General features: G+C 42.1%; 1 protein-coding gene across 2 annotated transcripts in view; it reads right to left on the bottom strand.

Annotated features, from left to right (window-relative positions):
- Nucleotides 1-22482, bottom strand: part of LOC116312377 (protein kinase C beta type-like) — a 36622-nt gene extending 14140 nt beyond the window's left edge. Inside the window, exons 1-4 of one of the 2 annotated variants that reach the window (XM_031729783.2) lie at nt 21829-22482; nt 21299-21330; nt 2959-3041; nt 1637-1748 (exon numbers count right to left, since the gene is read on the bottom strand). In XM_031729783.2, the coding sequence (XP_031585643.1) occupies nt 1637-1748; nt 2959-3041; nt 21299-21330; nt 21829-21992 (391 nt within the window). In that variant the 5' untranslated portion in view covers nt 21993-22482. The remainder of the gene's footprint in view (nt 1-1636; nt 1749-2958; nt 3042-21298; nt 21331-21828) is intronic. The other variant, XM_031729782.2, reaches the window with a different exon arrangement.
- Between the last annotated feature and the right edge of the window lie 1973 nt (nt 22483-24455).

The following is a 24455-nucleotide window of genomic DNA, read 5'->3' as shown; positions in this document are numbered from 1 at the left end:
ACCTTGAAGACTACTTGTGCTTGTCTGCCAACATTTACAGAAATAAGTCTTATCTTCTGTGTGATAATTATACATTTACAATTTATCGAACAACTCGAGTGTTTCTATGGATTAATAAATAACCAAACCCGCTTGTAAATTATGTTAAATAAGGTACTCTAGTATTTTCATGATGCAAAGTCAAAGCACAATGAGGAAACATCTGCCCACTAAATAATGCTGGCCTGGGTATAGCATTGCAGAGAGGTAACCTACTTCCTCTTCGTGCCAACACAAACGGTTTGTGACACAGCTAAAGAAATGGAGGGGGGAAAATATTATGAGCAGCTTGATTATTGTATGCATGCAAACTGCAGTCAGTGTTCAACAGTGGAAGCTTTAACTTTACTTTAGCTGGAGCGGAAGCAATATGTGTGTCATTAATACTGTAAAGGAATAATGACAGAGTGAAGCTTCTGTAGTAGAAAAACTGATCAGGACAGGAAAAGAAGTCATAAATGGGCTGATTTGGCTAAATCTGATATCAGATCAGATATAATCTAACGAACGTCAGTTTCAGCATAAACCTTTATTGTCAAATGAAAAGCTTCTAGGTGACAGAAATGTTGACCTTTGCCTGAGTATCCTGTGCTGCACTGTATGCTGCAACAGTTTTTTCGCCTGAACTGGTCTACATTGTGAAAAACTGAACACACTGAATTTGCCATTTTTTTACCGCAGAAGTGAAGAAATCTTAAAAACCTGAAACTTGTGGCCAATTCTTCAAGTCTTCCTCTTTCTTTTTTTACACCATCTTGTAAATGTGAGAAACAACCAGATTTCATTTTCTAAACGTAGTCTACTTCCATACAAGTATCGAATCACCCAATCACATGGCAGCAACTCAGTGCAGACATGGTCTACACGGTCTGCTTAAGTTCAAGCCAAGAATGAGGAAGAAATGAAATTTAAATGTTTCTCAATGAGGCAGGGTTGTTGGTGCAAAACTGACTGGTGTGAGTATTTTAGAAACTGCTGATATGCTGGGATTTTCCCACATACCCATCTGAAAGGTTTACAGAAAACAGTCCAAAAAAAAATAGAAAAAATATCCAGTAAGCAGGAGTTGTCTGGTGAAAACGGCTTGTTGAGCTCAGAGGAGAATGGCCAGACTGCTTTGAGCTGAGAGGAAGGCAACAGTTACTCAAATCCCCACTTGTTACATTCAAGGTATACAGAAGAGCATCTCTGCAGAAGAGCCTTACATTGAAGCAGACTGGCTGCAGCAGCAGAAGACCACACCAGAGGACATTTCTTTTAGTTAAGTACAGGAAACCAAGGCTATAGTTAAGACGGGTTCACCAAAATAAGACAAGAGAAAATCAGAAAATAAATGTTGCCTGTTCAGATGAGTCCTGATTTCTGCTGCGTTATTCAGATGCTCGGTAGATGAGCATCAATACTCTCATGTCATTATTGACCAGCATCTCTGAGGAATGTTTCCAGCACCTGTGCCACAAAGAATTAAGGCACCTATAAAGGGAAATGGGGGTCCATCTCAATACTAGCAAGGTTTAAATCTGGTGAGCGTAAAATGCAAGCTTCTAAAGCACAAGGCTTCCTTTCTGAAACACAGAGCAGATATTCGTGTACTTACGGTCACATTTCATTCCCTGGTGTATCAGCCCGTACAGGAGGGAGCCACAGTGGTCACAGAAGGTGGGGCTTGAGTAAGTGTGGACCCTAAACTTGTGTTTACTACGAGGATCCTGTAAAGAGGAGACAGAAGATGCTTGAGTACAATTATATTCAAGTAACTCAGACTGTTTCAGGTTGTTAAAAGAGTTAAAGCTGCAAGGTTAGGAGTTCTCAGTTGTCCTGTTAGTCGGCATTTAAAGCGTGGACTTTAAAGCGTGTTTAATTTGCAAAAATAAAGTATATGGACAGCAGAACATTTCAGTCAGTGACTGATGATGAATCATTTTAAACCATGCGATATATCACCGCGCCAAAAATCATATGATGTCCACCCCCCATGGCAGGGATTAGCCATAAGTAGATGACTTACAGTACTGATTTTCTCCAGAGTAAAGCCTTTAAATGTTTAAATATTTTAACAAAGGAAAAACAAAAAAAACTAATGTGAGCATGAGAGAGCATGAGATAGAGATGGAAAACTGAGTGACTTTGGAGGATGCACAAAAGTAGGTAACAACAGCACTGGTGATATAACAAAAACAAAGAGCGGAGTTTGTGATTAATAAACATCAGTGACATGAATTTAAAATTAATTCAAACCCACAAATGGTGTGTGTGTGCGTGAGTGAAAGAGAGTGAGAGATTGGGTCATTAACCTGATGCAGCCAGCCAGCACATTCTCCTTTACTGACGTGTCTGAATGTGATTTGTGGCTGACATGTCAGCAGGAGTAAGGCTAGGAGGTTAGGCCTGTGTGTGTGTGTGTGTGTGTGTGTGTGTGTGTGTGTGTGTGTGTGTGTGTGTGTGTGTGTGTGTGTGTGTGTGTGTGTGTGTGTGTGTGTGTGTGTGTGTGTGTGTGTGTGTGTGTGTGTGTGTGTGTGTGTGTGTGTGTGTGTGTGTGTGTGTGTGTGTGTGTGTGTGTGTGTGTGTGTGTGTGTGTGTGTGTGTGTGTGTGTGTGTGTGTGTGTGTGTGTTCAACAAACAGCACATTAGCAAAACAAAACCCAATGCTGACCATGCTCATTTTATTAATAACCATTATTCAACAGCAGAACAGCTTCATGCATTAAAAAATATTTAACCTGAACACACACACACACACACACACACACACACACACACACACACACACACACACACACACACACAAACAAACAGAGGTGTGTGTGTGACCTTTACTTTCAGGTCTGACTAAAAATAAGGAGTAAAGGATCGAATAATCAAGCTGTGTGGATGTTTTATGCGTGTACAAGTGTGGGTGTTTACTTTCTTTATACTTACATCGGAGGCAGGTCCTTTGTCGGCCCCCGGACAGGAGAAGGTGACAAATTCATGACAGCGCTTATGGACCACAAAACAGCACACTGGGGAGAGGGAGGGGAAAAAAAGTGAAAATCAGCCTGGGCTGCTTTGCAGTGCCAAATAAGGCGACACAATAACAACACTGAGATAAATCAATATGTCAATTATGTGGCATTAGTCACTGCAAAATAAGCTCCTCGTATTTCAGCAGTTCACATGCATTTCTTCCTTGCTCCCAACATCTATATTTAGTTTTTACTTCAGTTTAGATGATTTTAAATTTAACCACAGCATGGTGGGAAGTCTAATAATCACGCCCAGTAACATTAAAGCTGCCACAGGAAACTTCCCACGTTAGAAGCTTCAAATGGCAGCAGGCAGTATACCTGGTGATTTGACTGCTTGTTCCTGCTTGCTGCTTGAAATTATTCAGTGTAGCGACTGAAATAAACAGTTCATACTTGCATCCTTATACAGCACATGGCAGCTAGTAGGAAATAAATCCTGTTAGAAGGAAACTAGAAAGACAAAAACTGCTCAAGATCTTCTGATCTTCACTCATTGTCGGGTAAAGAAATAAAAAATTAGTGTCTTATTTAAAAATAATCATACAACAAAATGTGAATTTGTAACAAAGCTGGTTATTTTCTCAGTCATTAAAATATCAGAAAGTACCCATCACAAACTTATAGTCAAACAAACAGTCCAACCGGACGAGGTTTAGTTCATCATTTGAATCTTGTTGGCGGGAAAAGCAGAAATACTTTGTTACTGTACAGTACGCTCATTTAAATGAACACACCAACATAATACTATTTAAGACTGTGGCTCAGTTGAACACCCTATTAGTCTTATATAGACCCAAAAAAAGAGAGCTATCAATTAAATCCAGAAGCTGGTTGCGTTGGGAGCAAATGAGGAGAAACGAAGACAAAAATGTAATTTTAAACATCGGTTTACAAGAACAAATCTCTCCTTCAGTTTATGTTATAAAATTATGGATAGGGATGTCACCAGAACTGAGACTGATGGTAGCTTTTGATATCAAAGCACTGAAAGCATTTTAAAATTAAAGCTGGTGTATGCACCGAGTAGGATTGTCCACAAAATCTGCACTTATATCTTATAATAGAAATTACCATCAGATTAAATATTCACTTGCAGCAGAATTGATACCAAGAGTACTGTCATCACCTCAGCCAGCTGACACACAAACCTCACACAGCCCCTCCCCTCACTAGCAGCTGAACGTGTGAACAGCAGCAAACTTGCTGAAGCATCTTCAGACATCCGAGTCTGTGAGGAAATCTGTGAGGTCAATAAAGCTAAAGTATTAAACAGCTATTAATATTAACTGCTAGTATTAATAGCTGCATTAGCCGTCTGTTATCATTTTGTTACAGATAACACAATTATTTGTGTCCAAAGTGAGTTGCATTTCTTTTAAGGTACCAGACTGAAGCAACAAGAAGTCTGTCAGCAGCTAGACAGAAATGGTGGCAGCCTAACTTAATAAATCTATCTGATCAGCAACGAAATATGGTGTCAAGTTACCAGAAGCACAGGAAATAAACAGGGCTGGAAGTCAATACATTTAATCCAACTAATATTGTTTTATCTTTATTTATCCTTCTTCTTCTTTCCATGTGTTATGGTATCTGTAAAATGGTATTGAGTTTGAAATTCTAGCATTGTGACGACCTTCATTATTATTCATTCTTCATCCTGCTCATCTTGGTGGTTGGAGTGGGATGGGAATTTTTGTTGGGTGGATTTGGAAGTGGAGGTGAGTAATTTTGAGCTATCTGTAGTTTATCTGAATATTTACTTTTCTGACCGCTTTTGACTTTAACACAAATATCTCTGCTTTCCACTACTTGGACTTTCACAATAAGATTGTTCATTTATAACGTGTTTGTGGGAAGTTTTTTCATGTCACTGCACATCTTCCCTAAAGCAGGCCAATTTGAACCTAAAGGTAAGGAATAATAGCACAATGTGCTTATTGCTGATGTAAAAGTCGTCAAGTTGAAGAGGCAAAAAACCCCAACAGAGTAAAGAAGCTAAAGCTAAAGGACTAGCTAGAAAAAAATATCCCTAAAAGTTTTTTAAGTTCGTTTCAGCACCTGTGCCTTTTCACTTTTATTCAGTTAAAGAAGTTCAGTCAGTACTTAAAACTCTATCAATATCTTTTTAAATAAGTATTAGTATATCTACTCGGGAGAAAAATGTCTGCCAATTTGCCAACTCTGTAGCGCTGGATATATCTACATTTGCTCTGGACCTAGCTGCTCAAATTTGTTTCGTTTTGTTTTTTCAGTTTGAATTTAGTTATTTGCTTATTAAAAAAAATTATTCTCAATTTTTGTGTTTTGATATTTGGCATCCCTGTTGGTACAATATCGCCACAAATATCAGTGACAGTCAACACACGCTCATATCCATTCAGTTCAGTTCTATGTTGTTTCGTTTACTTCGTCACTTGACAGCAGAAGCTAGCAGCAGAGCTAACGAAACAGAGGAGGCTATAAGGAGAGGGAGGTACTGCACGTTGCCACATCAGTAGCTCGTGTTAGTGCACTTGTGCTCAAAGTCATTCTAAAGATTTCTCTCCGTTTTTGACTTGCGCTCACTCTCAAAATGTTCAGGGAGAGAAACATTACATAAGAGAGAAGCTAGAAGGACGTTGGTTAGGTTCAACGCTTGCTGTTGGGAAGCTTTTATTATACTTATTTTAACATAATATGTCGTCCTCCGCTCGATTCAATTTCATTTCACACGTCACTTCAGATCATTGTCAACTTTACACACGCGACGCGTGTTAGGAGGAAAAGGGAGAAAGAAAAACTTCTGTATCTGTATTTCAGGCTATGACTTGAATTAAACTAGTCCAAATAAAATGACGAGTAACACTAGTACGCTTCAATTGCACACTAATACCAACAACTGAGTGTTCATATTTATCCATTCACCTCTTACATTTTCATTTACAAAGTTAGAAAAGTTGTTTACATAAAGCCTGATGTTGCCTTATGTATAAAAGAAAGATTCCCAGTCTCTTCCTCACAGTGGAGATTGTTTGTTTATTATATACTCTAATGAGATCAGCACTGGCAGATACCCACAGTTAAGGTATGGGTACTGGATTGCAACTGGAAAAAAAAAAAACTATATTGGTGCATCCCTAACAGAAACCCGACACTGTAAGTCTCCCTGGGTCTCACAAATTTCCATCTCCATGACCAACAACTGGGTAAGCTAGCTGCACGTTGACTGCAAATTTAGAACATAGTGTTTGTTTAAAAGCACAAAAAACAAACACAACAAACGTGCTGATAATTTGACTACAAAAATAAAAGAAGATTCTACATTGTTATTTATGGTAATGGTGAACACAAAAAAGTCACCATAGAGAGCTTAGAGAGTAGATCGCTAATTCAAGTCCGCTTTGAAGAAAAAAAAAGAACTCTTATCTTACATTTAATCATAATTTACTTGATAGATTCTGGGTTTTTAAGTTGTATTAGGACAGAAATAGCAATTGACAGGTGTCAAGTGGCAAACCACACATACACAGGTGCTGGGTGTAGGTCTGTGTGGACCAGAAGGTTTTTGAATGCCAGCACAGATCTAATTAATCTCAGGTCAGTAGGCTTTTTAATCAAGCACTGATTCAAAAAAGATTAAAAAAAAAAAATCAGTCGAGCCAGACTAAAGCTCACAAAAGAAACATCCACGTTTTTGTCTCATTCTCAGACGCAAGTAAAGAGCAATCACTTTCCACGGATGAAGTAAACAACCGACAGAGAGAGTGGAACAGTTTAGTCTCATCATCAGCAGGGTATTTTAAACAAAAACAAAAAATCTTGCACATTGCTGATTCAAACCACTTCCACTCTGAAATGGCTTGCAGTGTTATCTAAAAACAGAAATCGGGCATGACAATGGCTCTAACGATCATGACTATGAAAATATTACCTCACTGCAACAAGAGCCAGTTCCTAAAACAGACACACACACAGACACACAAATGCAGTGTGACATTACGCTGTGCTTTAATCTTAATTATTCACCTTCTCATTACATTTGAATGAGGCACAGCGGCAACTGGAGGCACTTTCCACGGGTTTCTAGCAGTTAAGCAACAGAGCGCTCAAGGCCGTGTGTCCGTGTGAGCGTTTCATTAGAGCAGGAGTGAGGCTGGGTCACATCAGTCCGATTTTAAATCAAACAGACACCACAGACACAACAGCAATAGGGATGGGATGAAGACGGCCCTTCTGTTGCCCTGCACAATGCAAATGAGACCACGAGAGGGGAAAAAATAGAAGGCGGCGAGACAGGATAGACAAAAAAAAAAAGAAAGAAAGAAAAACGAGTGAAAAAGCGGAAGATGTGGGGTTGTGCGTCTGTCTCTGTGAGGACCAATTTGAGTTGTAGATCTCTGGAGTGAGGACACTTTTTTGGAAACCTAGCCCACTCTGATCGAACAGCTGTTTGACAGTTTAGAGGTCGTTTCAGGGTCCGCGTTAAAATTAGGTTTACCTCTGGGGTTTGAGAGCCGGGGTTAGGCATTCGGCTGTGACAGTTGGGGTTAGGGTAAAGGGGTCGGGGAATGCGTTATGCCAACGAGGGTCCTCGCAACGATAGGAGCACAAATGTGTGCGTGTGGGCAGGAAGGGATGGGGGCACAGCTGGGTTTGAGGCAATGTGAGGGGGTGGAAATTCATTTGTGTGTTTGCAGCATGTCAGAAAGACAGAAACAGAGAACTGGAGCGGCAGAAAACAGCGAAGAATGCAGCTGCACTTTAGAGCCTTTTGTTCATAAATCTGCACTGTCACTCACACACATCTGCACACACACACACAAAAAAGGTACACACTACTGAAAGACAGGCTTAGTGACCTGGCGAAGAGGTCTTTGCTCTGTTGCTTAGCAACCAGGCTGAGCCCTAGAGTCGAGTCTACACACGCCGCCCCATTTTATCTGACTGACGGCATCGGCAGCGAACCAGAGCCGATCCAAAAAAGATTCCTGCGAAGGACTGCCAGTTTGACAGCGGGCCGGCAGTTTCTCATCAACAGGAGGAGCGCCGGGAAATTCCTCCATCTTGGATGATTACCAGTACACAAAGCACAGACGGAGACACTCATAATCATCGTTCAGGCCTCAACTTGCATGAATAAAATGAAGCATAAAGATAATGCTGTGCTCCTCGATGGCTCTCTAAAGACTCCGGCTGAAGCTGCGTCCAGAAATAAAGTTGTGATCTCCTTAATTTGTGGTCGGGACTTGGAAATATTTGGATTTTTTATTTGCGTGTGGGGCCATGACTTAATACCATTTCACCTGTTCCACTAATATCCGTCTACACATACTTCATTGATTAGAGTAGGATAAAATCATTCATCGGTGTATATGAATGAGATTAACTGTGCTCCACCTGTTCCATTAGCGCCACACAATTTTCATTATTGTGGGTTTAAGGCGCCAACTTTTATGGAGTTTAATCCATGTATGAGACTGATGACGCCGATGACCTGTCCAGGGTGTATCCAGCCTCTTGATCACCGTTAGCTGGGACAGGCTACACTCCTCCCCCATCGCCCTGAATTGGATAAGCAGTAAAGAGCATGGGAGGATGGATGATTACATCACACGCCATCTTTCTGTTTCAGTTCAGTGTTATACATCACATCGTACCCCCGACTCTCACCCCATCTGTCCTGTCTTCATAGGTAACCTTGCAGTAAAGATCAAAATGCCAGTATGATTTGCATGTGGTGTTATTTTCTAGTAGATAGCAGCAGTCATCAAAGTTATGGGTCCACTGGGTTCTAAGAAACTGAGAGCGACCCTGCACAGAGACACTCTGGTCCAAACACTTCTCGGTTTAATCAGGTCGGGCAGTGTCTTGTTTTACAGCTGCAGCACTAAGGTTATCTCAGACATCGCAGGAACTGCAGGAGATAATGGCGTATTTTGAGGTGAGAATGAAAAAGAAGAAAAAAAATTAGGTGTTTCTTTTGTGGACAAGTTGAAGAAGTAAGAGGAAACTGAGTGCAAGCTGTTATGATGCTCTCTGTTAGGCCCTGCTCAGGTCGGACATATTTTGCATGAGAGTAAGTACTCTGGTTTATTTGGGTCATTACCGAGTCCGCTTGCATCACCTTGGGATCAGCACAGGACCGTTTGTTTTCACAGCCACAGTATCACCAATGCAGCTTTCAATCAGCGTCTTAAGACTAGCAGGGCTGCGTCGTTTGTCCACGATAACACCGGTATACATTTTCACATTAAAAATAAATACATAAACTGTCATCTTTATAGTTTAAAGTTTCATTTCATATTATGATATCATTGCTATAGCAACATTTATGTTGTGTACCACAACAAGACAAGCCCAGACACTTCTGACAGCCAGACCTGCACCCGCCTCCGATGATCATTTTCCAGTAAAAGTGACAACAAGTAACTTGTTTCACTACTTAAAGCAGGAAACAAAACAGCACAATGAAGTACAACCAGGCTACAATGGAGGAGACACTAGCAGCTGGAGAAATACAGCCCAAAAGTAAACAAATGATTCAAATGAACTCGTTATACTCCGCATGATGGGAAGAGCAAACAGTAGATGGAAATTATGGACTGGTTGACCAAGGATATGATGCCAGTTCAGTGGATTTCTGTGGAAAAGGATCCCCTTAGGCAGCTCGTTAAACAGCTCGACTCAATTTACAGCTTCCCAGGTAGAAAATATTTTTCCCTTTCATTTTTATTATGTGACCTATTGTGCAGCTACAGAAGACTTGCAAGGTTAAGTTGGCTTAGTTCTTGCCAAACTGCTTTTACCTGCTCTTGCTTTCACTAGTTTTCCCTGACTATGTAACAACTTTTACTTAGAATTCCCACTACCTACCACTTCCTTTGCTACCTTTGTGCTTCATGCTGTGTCACTGCTACTGCACTGTGCTCCTGCTGCTGCTGGCACCTTGTTTTAATAGATTCATACTCTGAATCAGGGAGTCTGTTATCAATTAATTTAATTAATTTGTAATTTTTTGTGAATATAAGTCTTTCATTTTGAACGATTAAGACAATGGAGGATGTCGGTGAAGTTCAGAGGACCTCACGAATTTATTTTAAACTGCTTAAACTGTTTAATAATTAGTAAAACAATTGTCTAGACTGAAATAAAACCCTTTACACTTAAATTTATTCCCTAAAAAAAACCCGCCAACTCAAATTTCAAAGGCAGAAAACATCACATATTGCTCATTAGTTTCTTTACATCCTAAACTCATCACCTACCACGAAACACTGACCAATAATAATCTTCAAACTGAAGGACACTCTGAACTTTCTTTAGTCAAGCCATTTATAGAAATCAATTCCTCAATCAGTTTCAAAAGTTAACTGTGTCCCAGTCGCTGGCAGTGATTCAACTACAGGCACGTACAGCAGCCCAAAACAAGGCGATGCCTATCAAACTCTGATAAGGAGACCGGTACCCGATATAATCTTCTTTTCAAAGTGCAGAGGCCAGCGGCGCGTGAAGTGACCAGATCAGTGAAAATCACAGCCCTCCTTAAAAGGATAAAACTGTTTACTTTTTGGTGGAGCAAACATCACTAACGCTCCATCTGCACACGGACCATACAAGCACCCCACACAGTGCAGTTCATGGTGTGCATGTTTGAACGTGAATTGGGATTTAAGAGGAATTAAGAGACGTACTTCCGTGCCAGCTACATCATGTACATCATCACTTACATGCAGATTCGTTTACCCGAGCTACAAACAAATCAGGCCCTCCCGGAGTCTAGGAGGAGGTGATAATCGTGCTGAAGAGGTTTTTCACGAGGAAAATAACTGCTGCACTTTCCTCTGTTTAGATATACACACACAACAAGGTCTAAATGTGTCTAAGATGCATTTGTGCCATCATATTGCGGCAGGGTTCAGCTCGAAATCGGCAACAGGGAGTAACCTGCAGCCTTCTGATGCACTGCATATAGTTTTTGTAAACGACGTGCATCAGAAATGCCTGACCAAAAGCTTTTGGAAATTGGACATACTGTAACATAAATACAGAATAAATATACATTTTTAAATTACAGAAATAAATATTCATAGAAAATAATAACGCAGGATATGTGCAAATTAAAGGTGCGGCAGGCAAATGCAATAAAAAAAAGAATATATCTAAAAGCCTTCTGCAGTTCTTCCCTGCCATCAGAGGAGAACAAGCATGTGTACGTGCCTCAAATGCCTAAAAATATCAGTGTCAGCGCTGACACGTGGCTTCAAATCCTGCTCTCCCAGGAGGAAGTCCTCCACTGAGCCCATTGCGCCACTGTGTCTTACTTCCTACATTGACTTTTTCACTTTTTCACAGTATACTGTTCACTTCATCTGGCCCGAGGAAACCTGCGACAGCCGCCAATCACTGACTAGATTCTCTTAAGCCTGAATATGGAGCCTGGAGGAAGTATGAAGGCTAGCCCTTTCACATCAGTTGTGTCACAATATGCTGAATGGATTACACTTGATATGATTTGTTTGTTTTATTTTCTTTTTTGGCAACAACCTTATTAGTTCCTGGGACCGACGAGATACAAGAACCTACTCATGTTCATGTCATTATTATTTCACAGACAAGTTTGAATGTATTAAATCAGAACAAGGACAGGCATCAACAACACTGCAGCCCCGTTGTCGGCAAATACGTTACTGCATTCTTCAAAATCAGTCATGCAGACAAATACAAAAACATGAAGGAAAGAAATATCTGATTGAAGTAAGAAAACTTCTTTGTGTATTTACTGTGTGAGTACTTTAAAGTGTGATTACTCTAGCATTAACTTTGGTAAGGTTTTCCGGATGAGACCTCAAGGCTAACTTCCATGACAAAATGGCATCACTTTAATGGGGAAGCTACCAGTAGACCTCACAGCAGGCCTGCTTTCATTAAGAGCTCAGTCACACAGCACTAGACTGCCTCGTAACCACAGGTTGGTATTCTACTACTTCCTGTAAAAATGTCTGCCATGAGATTAATCTGAAAGTGAACTAATGTCACTGTCTACAGAGGATAAAGTATTAAAAATATTAATTTAAAAAGTATAAGTCTATAATTGGTTATTTATGACAAATTTCAAATTCAGCAAGTTGTGTTTATTTGAATTGGGGACAATCTTCCTCTGCTACATATACAGTTGTTAAGCAATGACATATGAACCCTGCTTTCGGGTCTAAACTATTCTGCGTTTATTAAGGCTGTTGTGTTTTTAACATGTTTTAATGCTTTGTACCTTGTTCATTTTACTCTGAAAAGGCCCCTAAAGAGGTCAGTGATGACTGTCAGCCTCTCTTGGTTTTTATTACCACTGTTCATTTTAAAGCTGAGTTTTTAAAACCTTACATGTAACTGCAGCCCAGCCCATGCAGCAGTAGATTAATGACTAACCTCGTATTGTGGATGGATTATCTCAGCTGTTCTCCTGACTGATGTTTGGTCCGTTTACAGCATCCTGCCATGCGATTGCATTTGTCCCTAACTATCGGGAGCCCTCATGTTAACTTTTATCGAGTGGAAAAAAGTTAGCGTTCATCCTCCAGCTTCACTGTGTTTATTTTATGCTAACCATATATTATGCTAGCTCTGTCGCTAGCCACCACGTAGCACATCATTATATACCAGCTAGGCCAACTTTAGTAACACGACAAACGTCACTACTGTTTTCTGTCTTCATGTTGGAAGTGATGGCAGAGCTGTAAGTTTTAATTTTTCAGAAATCCCTCAGTCAGAACAAGTGATATCATCTGGATGTTAAACTTATTTGTTACACCTGGTAGAGCAGCCACACTGATCATTTTATTAAAGATGAAAGAATTTAGACAGTTTTTAACTCTCAGTGATGCCGTCTTTGGGACCTGCAGCGGAGTTTGGACCCGGAAACGGGTAATGACGTCAGACTTAAAGACCGGATACTGTATCTACATGAGGAGTGCAACATGGTAGCCAGGCTGACTCATTGTTGTGATGAACAGCAACAGTTCAGCTAGCGTAAGTTAACGGCTATCCAAATGTAACATAATTATGAACCGCTACGACTAGATTTTTTGATATTTTTTAAAATAGTTCCCTGTATTATACCCATTGTTTAAATATCAATAAAATGTCTATTTTTACGTTACTTCCATACATGCTCTTCTTTAAAAACACAGATCTGCTTTTACTTCTAAAGACATCTCTGCATTTGCAAAAAAAAAAAAAAAAAAAAAAAAAAGCAACATGTAGCAATACAACCATAACTGTATGGAAATGTTAGGCAACTGGAGCCCTGCAAACACAAACATAGCGTGCAGTCTGACCCAAAAAACAAAAAAAACAAAAAAATAAGTAGAGGAGAGCCATCGCAAACTACCAACACTTGATATTTGCTGTTTCCAAAGTCATACAAAAAAAACGGCCAACTCAACATTTGAGCAAAAGGCTACAAATAAATGTCCTAAAATTGTTGTCAGGCATTCTTTTTATTTATTGATTTATTTAAAAATCTCTCCACAAACTCTGAAATTATGTGGAATAACTCACAAGCTTTTGGACCTATGCCCTTTGGGTGTTATGCAGATGCTGTTTAAACAGAATTTTAATATTTTTTCCCTCTTTATTCTACAAACTGTCAAAATAGACTAACAGGCCACTTTGTTAAGTACACCTGTTCAACTGCTTATTAATGCCAACATCAGTTCTCAATCTTGTCAGAACAGGAAACTGAGGCTGCAACAGGCCAAGACTCATTAAACTGTGTAATACATTGGAAAATAGCTGCCTGGTCTGATGAGGCTCAACTTTTGCTGCAACATTTAGATGGCAGGGTCAGAAGTTGGCATAAACATCACAACGCAACAGATCCATGCTGCTCTGTAGCAACGGAGAAGGCTGCTGAAGGAGGTGTAATTGTGGGGGGTAGGTACTTATTGGGACACTTTGCCACGTTATTTAAAATGCCACAGCCCACCCAAATATTGTTGCTGACCATGTCAATACCTTTATGACCACGGTGTATCTTCTTATGGCTGCTTCCAGCAGGATAACACGTCATGTCACAAAGCTCTAATCATCTCAAACTGGTTTCTTGAACATGACAGTGAGCTCATGACGGCCTCCACAGTCAGCATGTTGCTGAATCAATAAGGTGAAGAATTAACACAGCTCTGAAGGAAAAAGCTGGGTCCAAGCTGGCACTAGGAAGGTGTACCTAATGAGATGGCCAGTGAGTGCAAGCCTGATTGTTTCTGGTAATGATTAGATTATTTGCTTAGCACCCAAACGTCAACATGCAGGAAGGAAAGTTGCAAGTCTAAATAAACACCTTCCATGGAAATTGCTTCAGGGCTGCATCTCAGAAGTAAAACCACTTAAAGGGAACCAGCCTGTCACTTGAGACAATTTGACCTGCCACAGCAAGAAAGAATAGGTATAAATAATGACACGAGTGATCATGTCATAGATCGTACCACTATCTGGCCCACCATCTCCTGCCAGGGCTTGCTGGGAATGCTTCGACAGAGCTGCAATTTTGCACACCACCGCCTGTGCTTTAAATACTAGGAGCCATTAAAATTGCGATTTAAAAGAGGCCTTTTATCATTAAACCAACTACTTGCTTCTCCCTTACCATCTCAGCGACTCATAAATCCCAGCCATAATTTATAACCACTTTGCGGCATTTTTAAATTTGTCTAATGTGGTTTTCACTTGTGAAACGTTCCCTCAAATCATGACACGTTAGCTGAACTGAAAACTGTCCTTAACACAGCCGGTCCAACCTCATTTCAGACACCTGCATCTGACTGCAGCAGGAAACAACAACAGTAACTTCCTCTTTTTTGCCCTCGGTGCACTCAGGTGTGCACACATATACAAACGAGGACCAGTAAAAGAAAAATGAAAAGCTGGGAAAAGAAAGAAAGAATAGGGATCTTTGAATACCTGCAGAACAGGAATCCAACACGCCCACAATGGACACAAGATACCTATATCACATGTACGAAACATAGTGTGTCTCCTGGTGGACACCCCCCTCCCCCCCACACTCGCACGCACATACAATCCACCCTGCACGTCAGAACAAGTCCTTACTACATGTATGAAATTCCTTCGAACCAAGACGACTACAGTGTTGTTGACTTGCTGCTGTGTGTGTGTGTGTGTGGGGGGGGGGGGTGTTTGTGCACCTCCCATTCGCAATAACCTAATCTACACCCTTCTTCTTTCTCTCTCAGGACTCTTAAAGCACCAGCGTTCACTCTTAATGTCAGTCTGACACTTTTCTCTCACCTCAGGTAAAACAAAGCAGAGGAAAAAGCCCTTTTCTTTTACACAACTTATATGTAGATTATCTGACTTAATGCCATAACATTCAAATATGATTAAAATTGCTATTTTTACTTTGAAGTGGGTCCCTTTTAAAGTTTCTTTATTTTAAACACTTTTATACATTTTAAGTTATTTGACCTATAAATTCAATGCAGCTACTAAAGGGCATAACGGTGTAACCATTTTGTCAGTGGCTGTTTCCAAAGTCATGAATAAAGTTCAGCTGATTATTTACAGAAGTTATAGGACCAATCCTCAAAAAAGCAGAAGCTTGTGGTGAGAAATCTTTACAAAACTTTATTTAGAAATTTCTCCACCAGCTCTCACATCTGGTTAAATTCACAGAAAAAACTTGCAAACTTTTTTTCCTTCTTAATGGCAGGAAATCATTTTAACACCTTTAATTTTTTTCCTTTGCCCTCCATTCATTTTCTGAAGCCCCATTCACTCATACCTTCACACCTGTGGATGATCCCCCTAGGGAAAAATGTGCATTCCCCAACAGGATGGCAAGTGGTTCCTAGCAGCTGGTAGGTTTAACTGGCTGCAAAGAGGTCTACAGTACAGTGCACTTGCAATTACTTTGGTTGTTAGCAGGTTGCTACGGTCGCATTCAGTTAGCGTGGATAAAAGCGATTTGTCTGGAAACACTCGACAACCGCTTGCCCAGAGGCAGTGAAACTGTGAAAAGTGCAACGCAAACTAGAAACAGATAGTCCATCCATCCTCATCCGCTTTATCCGAAGTCGGGTCGCGGGGGCAGCAGCCTAAGCAGAGAAGCCCAGACCTCCCTCTCCCCAGCCACCTCCTCCAGCTCATCCGGGGAACACCAAGGCGTTCCCAGGCCAGCCGAGAGATATAATCTCTCCAGCGCGTCCTGGGTCTGCCCAGGGCCTCCTCCGGTGGGACATGCCCGAACACCTCACCCAGGAGGCGCCCAGGGGCATCCTTGTCAGATGCCCGAACCACCTCAACTGGCTCCTTTCGATGTGGAGGAGCAGCGGCTCTACTCTGAGCCCCTCCCGGATGGCCGAACTTCTCACCCTATCTCTAAGGGAGAGGCCAGCCACCCTTCGGAGGAAGCTCATTTCTGCCGCTTGTACCCGCGATCTCGTTCTTTCGGTCACTACCCACAGCTCGTGGCCATAGGTGAGGGTCGGGACGTGGATCGACCGGTAAATTGAGAGCTTCGCTTTTACACTCAGCTCCCTCTTCACCACGACGGACCGGTGCAGCGTCCGCATCACTGCAGCCGCAGCACCAATCCGTCTGTCGATCTCCGGCCCTTTCTCCCATCACTCGCGAACAAGACCCGAGATACTTGAACTCCTCCACTTGGGGCAGGAACTCATCCCCGACCGGAGTGGGCACTCCACCCTTTTTCCGGCTGAGAACCATGGCCTCAGATTTGGAGGTGCTGATCCTCATTCCCGCTGCTTCACACTCGGCTGCGAACCGTTCCAGTGCGAGCTGGAGGCCCCCACCGATGAAGCCATCAGAACCACATCATCCGCAAAAAAGCAGAGACGAGATTCTGAGGCCACCGGTGAAAGCCCTCCGCCACTTGGCTGCGCCTAGAAATCCTGTCCATAAAAATAGAAACAGATAGTCACCTTCAAAAGTAAAAGCTGCTCCTTTTGAAATACACAGCTTTTACTTTGAAGGTGAATGGTCTCCAAACAACAGGAGGCCACGGCAATCTGCTGATGACCAAAGCAATCACAGGGAGGTTTTTAATGCAAATAATTTTACAGTAGGCCAGCAACTAGTCACCAACCAGTCGAGTAATACACATTTTCACCAGTGCCGGAGGTTCCTAAGAGATTTCCAGGCATGTTTAACTAAGCCCATAACAGCTTATTCAACTAAGAGTGGTGACAGTTAGTCAGTCTATCACAGAGCAAAAGATAACCACACACTCTCACATCCACATCTATAGCCAATTTACACGTATCGGTTACACCTCACAGCAGGTAGGTTCCAGGGTTCAAACCTCTGGGTCTGCTGTGATATGCTTAAAGTTTCCTTGTGCCTACAGGGGTTTCCTCCCACAGCCCGAAGACACGCACCTTAGATTAGGTTGTTCAGTGCAGTTACTTAAATATGAAGAAGGGTTGCAACTGATTACTGTATCAGTTATTTTACTCATGAATCATTCAGTTGGATTAGATGAATTTGTTTAGTGAAATATCAAAGCATGACTGAGTGACTGACTGAGGGACTGGTGCGTCACACCAACCATCACAACACAGCGTAAAAACTTAATCACAACATTATTAATGGATAAACACAACTTCAAGTAGCATTTCAGTTTCTAACAAACTGCGCACTGAAAATCAGGAGGAAGACTCTCTTTTTCTTTGTATATGAACTGCAAACAAAGCTTTAGCTGCTGAACTGTGCATCTGATTAATATAAAAGCAATACAAAGTTGTAGTACTGCACAGTTTCCAGCAACGAAGCATCAACTATGATTGCATCTCACATCATACAAGCTTGCTTCACATCTTTCAGGCTATCGCATTAGAATCTAAACTTGTGCTCACTTGTCAAACTAATTTAGCAACGTTAAGTTATCTTTTAACCAGTAAATAAGCAACCCAGCACTTCCTGAGAATTCAAGATAATTGTTTGCTTGTTTCTAAAACTGTCGAACTCTAGAAAGCACCAGCAAAGTGTATATGCAGGCCTAGACACTTGAAACAAGAACAGGATGCCAACTAGCGTTCAGCGTTCACTGGATACTCGAGGTGAATATTTGTTTGATCCACATTTAAATTTTATTTACATACTCCATATTTATAGAAGTTTCAGTGTGCGGAACAAGCGCAGGTCGACTTTTGACCGTGCTTGTTCTTCTGCGTTGTAATTCATACCAACATTTTGATCTGTTCACGTGATCACTTTTACCGAGAACCACCCTTAAAAGGAAGAACAGGGTCCCCAAAGACCACACGGCGGGGCTGAAGATGTGCTGCTGCTCTGCATGGCAGCGGGCTTTCTGAGCACGAGTAAAATTAAAGATGGGAGGGGCTGATACACAAGCTGCTCTTCAGCCTTTTTGAATGGCAACAGTGTATTTGGCTAGATAAGGATCACATGATATTGACAGGATGCGTTTTTTCTGTGGTGTTTGAGCTTACTTTAACCTTTTCGGTTACGTTTAAGATCACTGTCATATCACACGGGCTAATTCATTCAGAAACACCGTCTCATACTGCTGTGCTCCTCAGACACATGCAGCATTATATTTATTAGATTACAGCTGATTATATGCTGCACAGACACATTTGTCATGTTCGTGCACCGCAGGACACCTCAGGCATTTGAAAGCTGTCCTTCCTTCCCGTCATCTTTATCAAACAGCTCTTATGCCTGAGCTGAATTCCTGAGACTAACAGTGCTCTGATATGATGTCTTTTTATCCCAATAATGCAGTGGTTATAAGTAATTTTCAATTTTATGTAAGTTTTATAAATTAGAAACTAACCACATCCATTTTTAGTCCATAATTAATTTGGCTATGACCAAGGTGATTTTAGCAAAAGTGGGTCTTAACCTGTTGAGCTGAAGGCAGCTGGACTTGATTTTAGGTTCATGAATACCCTTCAGCTTTCATCCAAGACCCTTCTTCGATTCTGAAGGCCATTACGAACCTAAAAAGAAGTCCAGCTGGCTTCAACTCAAGCGCTTAAGACTACCCTGACCTGGATTAATGAGAACCTGCAAAGTCAAATTTATCAAATGACTTCTTTTTCTTTCACTCATAAATAAAGACTTCTCGGTATGCGTGTTAATGTGTCTGTTCTTCACCTCCCTCTAGAAATGGACTTTTTAAACCATCATGCACACACTCACACTCCAATGGATGCATCAGATGAAACTTTGGGGGTTCAGTACCTTAAATAGCATCCGCAGAACCACCGACCTTTTAATTGGTGGATGCTCTACCTTCAGAGGCACAGCTACTTCCAAACTTACAACACCTAGTCCTGTCCAAATATCAACCGAGCTCAACCCCCACTTAGCTTCCGAGATCAGACACGATCCATTCGGTACTCATTGGTTGTATTTCTGAGGTCAGCGCATTGTCAAATTTGAGCTCATCTCAGTGAGAATGCGTCACATTTTGGCTAAAATCTGATGAGCTGGGATGACCACATGAATGTTTACATTGTCATTTCTGTGAGTAGATTTATTGACATAATGCATCGCCATTACCGGCCTAAACCTTATTCTAACCTCACCGCTAAACCAATCCTCTGACGATGAGTTAAAAGGTGTAAACAGACCTCTAAAACCTCCTCACTAGAGTAGTCTGAATTAAACTCAAACAAAACAGTAATGCAGTACTTGGTTATGGTTTATGTTTATTGTGCTCTTCCGGTTTCTTGGAGGGCGCCGGGTTAAGCGACGCCAAATTCAGTCACTCTCTTGTTGTGTGGCAACCCACAAATGACACGTTCAGCGAGCGCATTCTTACATCTGTCCTCGTTTCAAAGAGCATCACTCTGTGCACGTCTTCGTGTGAGGACATCTGACAGCTGCAGTTAGAGAAATAACCCGGACCTCATTCTTTGTAACCCAGCGGGGTTTTCTCATTTTATTTATGAACACCAGTAAAAGCTGTTTGGTTTGACATTAGAGAAGCTGGACAGATCAACTGTCCTGATTTTTTGTTTGTTTTTTTAAGTGGTTTAAGTACATTTTATTTTACAGCCCAAGTAACAGCTGAGGAATAAATAACACTTACTCGAGTTATTGCTGTTAAATCTGGCATTAACTTACAGAGCACAGCTCTGGTCTGCATGCACACGAGTGCTGACTGGATAGTTTGTTTGACTGGTTAGCTACTTTTCATATCTTTGATGTTTACTTTCCTCTCAGTCAGAGGCATAAAAGGCTTTCTATATGATTAAGAGTGCTCTGTTTTTTTACTAAGCTGATTGAAACTTGCAATAAAACCTCATCTGACAGCAGCTCTACCTGAGCAAGGCAGCAGACAGTCTGTGCTCTCCACATTTTGTGTGTTATCAGCTCAGGCTAATTAACTGCACACTAGTCCGCAGTCCAGGCGGCCGTGTGCGCTCACTCACCCACGTAAAGCGTTAATTTTTTCTACCTCCAGTGCATTTCCTGTATCAGCAGCAGAGCGGTTGAGGAGGGGACTTCAACTTTTTCACTGCTAATGCAATTACACAAGAGGCTAACGTGGAAACTTTGGCTGCCTTCGTCCTGAGCCGCACATGGATGATCACATGACTGAGGCTAAATGACTTGAGGTGGATGTCTGAGAAGGATGGTGAAGAAGAGGAAGTGATACAGAGCGACAACAATCGCCACAGCTGAGCAGCATGCATGTGATTGAGGGGTGTCACTGTGCTGCTGCAAGGGCCCGTTTGTGAAACTGCTTTGTGCAGAGGTCCATGTCTAGACACCCACCCACCCGCCCGCACCTTGAGTGGCCGCCCACCCGCAGCCAAACATCACCATCCACCCCCACACGCACAGACACACGCCCACCACCATTTTACAGCTCCAATCAGATGTAAACAGCATGATAAATCTAACTTCCTGGTCTGTCTCCTTGCCATCTCTCCTCGGTCAAAACCAGACATCTCAGCTTTCAGCGCTCCGCCGACTCTTCTACTCTTACATCTCACACTGTCTCCTCAGCTCGAGCCTCTTCGGGGAGCGTTCCCACTCTCATTTATCACTGCTGGCAAGCACCTGCTTTGACACCTGCCTGCCAACACCAACCCGCCATCAACAAAAGAGCCAACAGGTCACCGTTAACAGTGTGCAGACCTGAGGCCCCTGAATATAAGAAACAAACACACACAGCAACACTCCTTCAGACAGTGAACATCCGTCCACACACCCACAGCCATATGCAGCAGAGGGATTTGTGAATGAGCCGCTGCTCTTACCTTGGCACTGGAATCCCTGCTTCCCAAAGCCCCTGTGGACAGAAAGACAGGGCTGTGAGATTTGGGGAATTCACAAGATATGCATTGGCAGTGACGCGCACACACATATCGAATCACACATGATCTCACACGCACGCACACACACATCAGCGGGGCCCTGTGTCTTCAGCAGCATTCCTCCAGTGTCAGAGATGGGTGTCCGGGTCGATGCGGTAAAAACACCGAGCAGCAGCGACTGCTCTGCGGCTGCCGACACGCCATCTCTCCCCCGACAGGCCCGCGGTGTTGTCGCATTGTGGAGAACTGAGAAGGTGGAGGGGGTTGGATGGAGAGGGGGGGTGGGGGGTGTATGGCGCACCGCGGTGTTTTTCATGACAATGACAATGACAATGAATGAAACACTGCGGTGTCAGTGTGGACGAAGGCCGATTGAGCCGCAGCAGCAAGTGAATCACCTGTGTCCTTTCCCCACACACACACACACACACACACACACACACACACACACACACGCCCGCGCGCACACTCACCAGATGAAGTCCGTGCAGTGGCTGCAGAAGGTTGGCTGCTTGAAGAAGCGCGCGATGAACTTGTGGTTCTTCACCTCGTGCACATTCTTCTGACGGAGGGCTCCCTGACGGGCAAAGCCGCGCGCGCTCTCCGGCACCTCTCCTTCGCTGTTGGGGTCAGCCATCTTAACGAGGAAGCGGCGGCGGTCCGAGAGGAGGAACGAGGGGTGAGGAGAGCGGAGAGAGAGACGCGACGGAGGCGGCGGGGGAGGACGAGTCGCGGTACAGGTGCCGCCTCCTTCTCCTCTTCGCCCCGCTGGCCGCCGCGGTGTCGCTCGTGCTGCCGGTGTTTTTGTTGGTCTGCGTCCAGCTCGCGCTCAAGCTGCTGCAGCTGCTTCTTCCGGCGGGTCCCCGTGCCGCGCGCCTGCTTCCCTCTTCTCACCGATGTGCCGCTGCTTACAACTCTCTCTCTCTCTTCCTCTCTCTCTGTATTTGTGTGTGTGCGTGTTGACGTGTTGTTTGTGTGGCACACCTCTGAAGCAATCTCTCTCCGTCTATAGCGGCACGAGCCCTGCGTTCTTTCACTGTGATGTGACTTCTGGAGACACATACATCCAAACCAGTCTGAGACACCAATTAACACAAACCAGTGATTGCCCACAAGCCCGTGAGTCAGAGGCCCCTGAAGCTCCGGTTTCAGAGAGTCCCTCATTATTAGCCAATCTGGTGACCCCGTCTCCTAAAAAAATCTACCTTTAGTCATAGACTCTTATTTTAGTATAAACATATAGAGAGCATCAGAATTTTGAGTTGAACTTGTGCCTCTGTGTCTGAATGAAAACTTACATTTTTAAATATTTTATTGATTATATACTTCTGACTTATTCTGTAAAGTGTAATTAGATGTGTCCATTGTCATCAGTGTTTTCAGCATTATTAATGTAGCTTTTTTAGAGTCAGTGTGGACTTTGATAATCAGCACCTATTTGTCAATATATATTTAGAGAGAGAGTATGGGTTCTGGAAGTGAAAAATGTGCTGTAAGGACTGAAAATGAACATAGTGACCAGCTGGTGCTGGTCAGCTGTTCCTTTAATCATGTAAAGACTCCTACAGGGCAAAGTGGAAACCAGGCTGAGGTACAGTGCAGACAGGTAGAAGGTAGAAGCATGAACATTACAAATTGAGTACACAGGACTTGGTGCATTTCTGTGGAGACACTAAGTAAATCAGCAGCTTGTAGAACCACCCCTAGCCTTTACCGTGTTGCTTCAGATCACTGAGGATTTGCAGGAATTTGTTTATGCACAGCTCTCTTTACCACAAAATTTCAATTAGGTTGAGGTCTGGACTTTGACTGGACCGTTACAACACCTTCATTCTTTTCTTTTTCAGCCATTCTGTTGTAGATATGCTGTTCTGCTTTGGGTCATTGCCCTGTTCAGTGATCCAGTGTGGACCAAGCCTTAGCTGATAAACAGAGCTGTTGGTCTCACATTTGACTCTAGAGGAGTTCATGGCCACCTTAATGACTTCAAGCTGCCCAGGTCCTGTGGTTGCAAAACAAACCCAAATCATCACCACTCCTCCACCGTGCTCGACAGTTGGTATGATATCAGCCTGTGCTGATATGCCGTGTTTTGCTTTTACCAAACATGGCTTTGTGCATTATGGTCAACATCTCCACTTTAGTCTCATATGCTCAAAGGACATTGTTCCACAAGTCTTGTAGTTTGCTCAAGTACAAATTTCCAATCCTACACAACTCGCTGCCATGTTCTTTTTAGAGAGAAGAGGCTTTCTTCTGGCAACCCTTTCAAACAAGTCATACCTGTTTAGTGTAAATTTAAATGTGCTGTCATGAACTTCATCATTTAACACACTAACTGAGGCCTGAGTTTGATATGTAGCTCTTTGTGCAACGTTCAGTGAAACTGCAAAAACTCAATTTGAACTCTGAGATTGTTGCATCTTGATAACACACACCCAAATGCTCTGGACCAGCAAACTTCCAAAATGTGTGCTTGTAGAGATGCTCACACTTTCAAATCAGATTTTTTTTCATAACTGTAGTTAATATGTATATAAACTACTTTAGTTTATATATATCTGGCAACAACTCTAAAGTCTTATAGAGGAAGCCAGTGAAAATTTATTTTTCAGACATTTTTAGTTTGTGTTTTGTTTGTTTTTAGTTTGTGAAGCTTTAACAAAATTGTCAATTTACATTTTTTATATGGCTCTACTATTAATAACAATAATAATGTTGTTATTAAATTTGCTATTGTTGTTAATTATAATTATTATTAATTACAACCCATTTGATTATCAAGAAGGAAACAATGCAAACCATCGCATCTGTAAAACTGCTGTTGATTGTTTCAGTATTTTTACATTCAAAATACCTTAAAAGAATTAATCAGTTGTTATAATTATAACATATTAGTTTTCTGTCAAATAATAATTTCATTGTTAGAGTGCTCATTGGTTCCTCGAGAAATGAACACACTGGCAAGTACAGAGGAGGTCAAGTATGTATAGTATATATTTAATCTGACGTTTCAGCAGGTTGAACCAGCCAAGGCAAACACAGCATGTTGTTTCAGTCATCTGTTTTTAAAACTGACAGGCTGTGATAAAGTCTTGCT

The sequence above is a fragment of the Oreochromis aureus genome, linkage group 6 (genome assembly GCF_013358895.1).
Source record: "Oreochromis aureus strain Israel breed Guangdong linkage group 6, ZZ_aureus, whole genome shotgun sequence".
Lineage (NCBI taxonomy): Eukaryota > Metazoa > Chordata > Actinopteri > Cichliformes > Cichlidae > Oreochromis > Oreochromis aureus.
The sequence above is the reverse complement of the archived record's forward strand: the minus strand, read 5'-3'. Positions and strand labels throughout refer to the sequence as shown.